Source organism: Penaeus japonicus, unplaced genomic scaffold, assembly GCF_977035675.1.
Source record: "Penaeus japonicus unplaced genomic scaffold, GWHDUDI00000001_assembly GWHDUDI00000027, whole genome shotgun sequence".
Lineage (NCBI taxonomy): Eukaryota > Metazoa > Arthropoda > Malacostraca > Decapoda > Penaeidae > Penaeus > Penaeus japonicus.
The window spans coordinates 16,871,506-16,879,005 of record NW_028234429.1 but is presented as its reverse complement, the minus strand read 5'-3'; the positions used below and the strand labels follow the sequence as shown (position 1 = coordinate 16,879,005).

The window sequence follows — 7,500 nt, the reverse complement described above, 5'->3', positions numbered from 1 at the left end:
AGAGGAGGAGGGAGAGGAGGAGGAGGAGGAGGAGGGAGAGGAGGAGGAGGAGGAGGAGGAAGAGAAGGAGAAGAGAGAGGAAGAAGAGGAAGGAGAAGGAAGAGAAAGAAGAATAGGAGAAGGAAGAGAAAGAAGAAGAGGAGGAAGAGAGAAAAAGAAGAGGAAAAAGAAAGAAAAAAAAAAGAAGAAGTTAGGAAAAAAAAGAAAAGAGATACAGACAGTCACACGCACGCGAGGAAGAAAAAGAAGTAGGAAGAGAGAGAACCTAATAAGCGCACATCAATCCCCGAAGCAAAAACATAAAGAGAAACATTGCCCTCAAAAACACTGTCAAATCCGAAGGCGGATGTTTTGCCCAAGACTTTAACAGTGTTACGGCGTGTTTGCACCTCGCCCATTATAGACTAACCTAATTTCGAACGTATAATAAAGAGAGTTGATAAAAGCTCGGGGGTAAAACGTGCCTGTTTCGTCTTGATGTGTGAAAGGAGAGCCCGATATAGGAATGGGGATGATTGGTTGCACTAATTTAAAAGAAAAAAGGATGTGTAAAGGGTGATGGATAGGGAGGAGAAGGCGAGGGAATGGGAGAGGGAGAGGGAGACGGAGAGGGAGAGGGAGAGGGAGAGGGAGAGGGAGAGGGAGAGGGAGAGGGAGAGGGACAGGGAGAGGGAGAACGAATGGGAAAGGGAGAGGGAATAGGAAAGGGAGAGGGAATAGGAAGGGAGAGAAAAAGAGAGAGGGAGAGAGAAAGAGAGAGGGAACAAGAAAGGGAAAGAGAGTATGGGAGATGGAAAATACAGAGGAGTAAGCGAAAGTAAATACAGAAGAAAGTAGATACATAAAAAACAATGTATACATTTAACCACAATCAAGAAACCTTACCGTGGATCTCCTCTGATCAGATCCTCCGAGGCAGACGCTTGGCCCCGCACTCACGGACTCCGAGAAACAAAGGAACCTCTTACCTGCCTCCGCGGGTCAGACCCAGATCTTTACCTTTCCTGGGGGACCCGCGACCCAAGCGAGCCCCGCCTGCGTCCCCGTCTGGCGCCTTACCTGGGGTGTCCAGCCGCGCCGTGTCGGAGAATCGCCGGCGGTGGAGGCGGCACAGGCGCCGGTAATGCCACGCGTCCTCGATCACGCTTGTCATGCCCTCGTCGAGGCTGCATCGCCGCGAGCTGTAGTACGACGACGGGCTGGCGCTGTACGTCGGGTAGTAGGCCGAGTGCGTCGGCGGCGCCAAGCACGACGGCGCAGACAGCCGCTTGTCGCCCGACGCCGAGCGCGACATGAGCGGCAGCGAGTACCTGGCGCCCGAGGGCATGAAAGAGGCGTGCGGTGCCAACCACGAGCGCTGTGCCTGGCTTCCGCTGCCCCCGCTACTGTTGGCGGCGACGGCGGCCGTGGCGGCGGAAGGAGCCAGCGGCGCCGCTACCGCGCCGGGGTTGATCCTGATCTCGGGGGCGGAGTGCCTCTTGTCGGGCGCCGCGGGCCGCGCCGCCCCCCACTGCGCTGCCACCTCCTCGCCGCCCGACGAGCAGCACTCGTCCTCCGAGCCCTCGCAGCGGATGCGGATGATGGGCGGGCGGTCGGCCATGGCGCGGAAGCACAGCGTCACGCGCGGGGGCACCGTCACACTGCTCGGGGTGCAGCGCCACTCGTCGGGGTACAGCGCCACGGCAGGGGGTCCGCTGACGCCGCCGGGGGGACAGTGCCACGGCTGCGGGTACACTGCCACTATGTGGGGTTCGGCTGCCGTCTTGAAGGCGCTCGGGCACTGCTGCTGGGGGTAAAGTGCCACGGGGCTGGGGTGGCACTGCTGGGGGAAGGAAGCCACTGTTGGGGATGCAGCGCCCGCACCGCCCTCACAAAGTCCTTCCCGCAGGAGCGAGCCGCGGGCGTGACCTCTAGCCACGATGCGGAGGGTGGCAACGGAGGGCGTGGGGCGGCGGCAGCGGACGGGCGACGTGGCCAACGAAGGGCGGCATGGCGACAGCGGACGACGGGCGGCTCACGCTACTCGGCACAGCGCATTGCTGCCCTTGTGGGGACGCCCGCAGTTGCATGCAATGAGCTTTTTGTTCTATTCAAGTCTTTCTGTTTTAGGTTTTATACACTGTAAACACCTGTTTAAGAAGGAAGGTTGGTTTTAACGCAGGGTATTCGTATTCACAGACACATCCAAGAATAAAGTGCGTCGTAATAGAACACAGGCGAATACCAATGGCTTCGAATGAATAATACCCCCCCAAAAAAAAAGATAATATGAGGATGGAGATAATGATCACAACGATGATGATAAAGATACAGATAATACAGATAACGTTGGTGCTAAAGAGAAAGAAAATGGCGAAGACAATGCTTTGAGCTTTGTTTCTGCAAATCAGAATTCCCCCCAGATGAACTTTCCAGCATCACGCCTGAATGGCCGTCAACTCTTGACATTTCCTCGCTCAGCTAATCCCAAACTAATTAAAAAGACATTTACAACTACACGCGGCTTTTTGATCTCTCTTGCGCCAGTGGCTGATATTAATGTGTCGAGGATTATGTCTCTCTTCTCGTGGAAAAAAGGGGAATGTGGGGCGTTTAATTAATGTGGAAGTATTCGTTTTATAAAGTGTCCGTGGATACATACACTGTCTGTGTACGCACGTGGTAATTTTCATGAAAAAGCGCTATGGTTGACAATTTTGGAAGTACACATACAAATACAAATACAACCACACACACACACACACACACACACACACACACACACACACACACACACACACACACACACACACATATATATATCTCCCCCACAGCCCCGTAATTCAATGCCCCCTCCACTCCCGCCATCACCCCCCCCCTTCCCCTCGACGCAACCGACCCAGAAAACATGAGCAAAACGACCTAAACTTTGGCAGTCCATAATAATATCAGGTATAAATATGAGGTCACTTAATTCACCGTGGAAGCGTGGAGGAGAGAGCAAGGCGTAGGTAGAAGAAGAGGAGTAGGAAGAGGAAGAGGAAGAAGAAGAGGAAGAGGAAGAGGAAGAGGAAGAGGAAGAGGAAGAGGGGGAGGAAGAGGAAGAGGAGGAGGAGGAAGAGAAAGGTGTTGGAGGGGGAGAAAGAGAAGGCAAGAAAATGTACAAACAAACACCTCACATAAACAAGAAACGGAAGAATGGAATGCCAATCAGAATGGGAAATAAACAATAGACGAACTTTTAAAAATATAAAAAAAATAAATAAATAAAAACAAGCAGGTACACAATCGGCCATGGAGGTAAACAAACAAATACAAGCAAGCACAGAATCAACAGAAGTAACGATACACTCAAGTTCAGTGAAACAGACAAGCCAACCAAACAAGCACTCAAGCAAACACTAAATCAAGCCGTGGCAACCGACCAAGCATTCGAGCGATGCAATCAACCAAAACACCCAAGCAAGCCAGTCAACCAATCAAGGCCAATCACTTCCTCGGTGAGATCGATGCGGCGGGAAGCGTCACTTGACCCCATGACCTCTCTCGACCTGCGTAACGCGACCGGCAGCCCCCCGTTATCCCTTCGGTACTCTCGCCGAGCCGGTCCTTTGGGGACGAGCCGGTGTAGACCGCACGTGGGGAAGAATCCTCCTACCCCCATCCCCTCCCCGCCCCATCCCCACCCCTACCCCCATTCCCATCCCCTTTCTCTCATCTTACAGCTTCCCCTTCCCCTTGTACTTCTTTCATTGCACCTTTCCCCTTCCTCTTTCCCCTTCTATCCCTCTTCTTGCATCTTCCCCTTCCTCTTCCGCAGTTATTTTCCCCTTCTTCTGTATCTTTCCCTTTCCCCTTCGCCTTCGCCTTCCACGCTCCTCTTCCCCTTCCTCCTTTCCCTTATTCTTTCCTCTTGGACCTTCCCCCTTCCCCTAAGTCTTTCCCTCTTGATTCGTTGTCTTTGCCTCCTCTCCACTGTGGCTCCTCTATTCCCTCCCTCTTCCCTTTTCCCTCAATCTAGCCCCTCTTTTCCTTCCCTTTCTCCTACCTACTGCCCTCCCTTCCCTTTCTCCAAACCCGCTCTTCGCATTCCACTTTCTTCTTCCTCCCACATCGGGTCAACTTCCGGGATTTGCGTAATACTTTTCATAGGTTCAGATATAGGCTTTGACAAGAACATGCAAATTTACAAACAAATCCCACACACATAAATATTCATTTAAACACACACACCCATACACACACACACACACACACACACACACACACACACACACACACACACACACACACAAGAAAGAGAAAGAGAAAGAGAAAGAGAAAGAAAGAGAGACTAGAAGCTCAAACACCCACGCAATTCATTTTTTTTCCTTTCTTTCATAATTAGTCACCAAAGCACTGCCGTCGCTTACAAGCACTACCATAAAGGGCAAAGGTATCGCTCTTTCCCCCTACATACCACATCACGTGGGGTTACGTATGTATTTCCGCCACATCTGGAAGTGTGCCCACTTTCTCACCTACGCGTGACACCTACATGATTCAAAAATCGCATACCCCCTTACCCCCCCTATCCCTCTTATCCCTTTATCTCTTTATCCCTCATTCCTTTCCTTTTCACGCTCATAAATAACACGATTCATATACACATAGACCCATCAACATGTAAAATATATATGCAAATTATACGTTTTTTATCAGCACGTCAAATATGTATAAGCACTGTGACCCATATCACACCTCGTCTTCTTCCCCTCCCTCCCCCCCCATCCTTCCTCCTACCTTCCCCCTCTTCTCGCCCTTTCCCTCCTCCCCCTCTCCCTTCTTCCTATCCCCCTCCCCATCCTCCCGCCCCTCCCCCTCTCCCTTCTTCCCCTCCCCTTCCCATCCTCCCGCCCCTCCCCTTCTTCATCTCCCCTCTCCCTTCTTCCCCTCCTTCCTCCCCATGATCCAGTACCCTCCTCTTCTTCCCCTCCCCCCTCCTCATCCTCCCGTCAAACCCCTTCTTCCCCTCCCCCTCCCCATCCTCCCGCCCCATCCCTTCCCTCCACCAACTGCGCACCCACCTACGATTCACCTGACTCACGCGCGAGCCTGAGTGACTGGTTTAACAGGTGTTGACACCGACACCCCCACCCCCCACCCTCACCCCCACACCAGCCCCGCCGACTCCTCCTCATAGTGGACTATTTTTCATATTTGCTTTTTGTTTTGTTTTTCTTCTTCTTCCTCTTTGTCTATTCATTTTATATTTTCTTTCTTTTTTCTGTCTTGCTGTTTCCCTTTTATCTGACTGACTGACTACCTGCCTTCCCCCCCCCCCCGCCATCTCTCTCTCTCTTCTCTCTCTGTTTCTGTCTCTGTCTCTGATTCTCATCCTCCTTTGTTTGATAAGCCCGCGAGAGAAAAAAAAGTAAATAATGGAATCCTTCTAAATCTCTTTATGCCACTTTCTCCCTCCTTGAAATTCAAAACATCCCAGCGCTAAAGCCCCACCCCCTTTCACACACACACACACACACACACACACACACACACACACACACACACACACACACACACACACACACACACACACACGCACAGTCTCTCTCTCTCTCTCTCTCTCTCTCTCTCTCTCTCTCTCTCTCACTTTCACTTACTTTCTCACTTACTCTCACATTTTCATTCAGTTTGTTCCTTCGTTTCCTCGCAAATGAAGCTTATTATATTTTTGCCCTGTTTACCAGAAGGAGAGAGGGAGAGACTGAGAGGGAGGGAGAGAGAGAGAGAGAGAGAGAGAGAGAGAGAGAGAGAGAGAGAGAGAGAGAGAGAGAGAGAGAGAGAGAGAGAGAGAGAGAGAGAGAGAGAGAGAGGAGAGAGAGAGGGAGAGGGAGGAGGGAGAGGGAGGGGAGGGAGAGGAGAGAGAGAGAGAGAGAGAGAGAGAGAGAGAGAGGAGTAAGAGTAAGAGAGAGAGTAGAGAGAGAAGAGAGAGAGTAGAGTAAGAGAGAGTAGAGTAAGAGGAGAGAGAGAGTAAGAGTAGAGTAAGAGTAAGAGTAAGAGTAAGAGTGAGAGTGAGAATGAGAGTAAGAGTAAGAGTAAGAGTAAGAGTAAGAGTAAGAGTAAGAGAAAGAGAGAGAGAGATTAAACGAAAGGAAAGGAGAGAGAAGAGAAAAGAAGAGAGAGATTGACTTAGAAAATGAAATATAAGAAAAAATGGAAACACAGAAAAGTGCGAAAAAACCCTTCACCCCCCCCCCCTCTCGTCTCTCCTTTCTTCCTGCTTCCGCTCTCAGAGACAGCGCTCTCCTTCAAGAAGTCCTTCCTCTCCTTGGTCCTCCTCCTGCTCTTTTTCTTCCTCCTCCTCTTCCTCTCTTTCCCCTGTCTCCTTCTCATTCAACTTTTTTTTTTAAGATATTGCTTTTCCTCTTTTTGTTCCTTCTTTTTCTTTTCCTTTTTTTACTCTTTTTCTTTCTCCTCTTTCCTCCTCTTTCTCTCTTCTATCTTTTTCTTTTAATTTTCCTCCAACTTCCCCTCCCCCTCCCCCTCTCTCTCTCCCTACCCGTCCCCCCCTCAAACTCCCCACTCCCACTCCCACTCCCACTCCCTCTCCCCTTCCTCCTGCTGTTGCTTCCACTTCCTCCTCCTTAGGTAAACACCGTAGGGAGGGAAACTTTTAAATATTTCATGAAAGGGGGGAAGAGCGAGGGAGCGGGAGAGGGAGGTGGGGGGCTTCTTCCGAAGGTTAGGGAGGGGAGAGAGGGGGTGTCGACCCTAATGCCCTGGAAGCCCATCTGGCGAATAGGACTTTCGACACTGTGGTCTTCCTTTTGTGGCCTGACCGTTGTCGTGGAAACCGAAAGCCACACAATGACTTGGACAATCATACATAAACAAGGGACACACACACATACGTAAAATAAACATGTACATACATACAAACACACACACACACACACACACACACACACACACACACACACACACACACACACACACGTCCAGCTACATCTCAGACTAATTTGCATACGCACGAGATACCACACACACGTGCGTCGACATCCGATGTGTATGCAAACGAAAAAAAAAACATTTCACCGAAAGTCCCGCGCGCCAATTTAAAATACAACCCAACTGTTAAATTGAATATATAAAAAAATATGTATATACAATTAAAATAAAGTCATTATCTTATCCAGCGCTCGCAAAACGGTATGCGAAGCAAACGAAGCAGACGAAACAGGAAGTAGCCACGCAGACGAAGCAAACGAAGCAGACGAAGCAAACGAAGCAGACGAAACAGGAAGTAGCCACGCAGACGAAGCAAACGAAGCAGACGAAACACGAAGTAGGTGAAGCAAACGAAGCAGGGGAAACACGAAGCAGGTGAAGCAAACGAAGCAAACGAAGCAGGGGAAACACGAAGCAGGTGAAGCAAACGAAGCAGGGGAAACACGAAGTAGGGGAAACACGAAGCAAACGAAGCAAACGAAGCAGGGGAAACACGAAGCAGGCGAAGCAAACGAAGCAGACGAGGCGGAG

General features: G+C 50.5%; 1 protein-coding gene across 10 annotated transcripts in view; it reads right to left on the bottom strand.

Moving 5' to 3' along the window:
* Window positions 1-7,500, bottom strand: part of dop (microtubule-associated serine/threonine (MAST) protein kinase dop) — a 235,439-nt gene that overhangs the window by 143,669 nt on the left and 84,270 nt on the right. For all 10 annotated transcript variants that reach the window (XM_086552674.1, XM_086552680.1, XM_086552673.1 and 7 more), the window contains exon 2: window positions 1,060-2,129. In XM_086552674.1, the coding sequence (XP_086408800.1) occupies window positions 1,060-1,600 (541 nt within the window). In that variant the 5' untranslated portion in view covers window positions 1,601-2,129. The remainder of the gene's footprint in view (window positions 1-1,059; window positions 2,130-7,500) is intronic.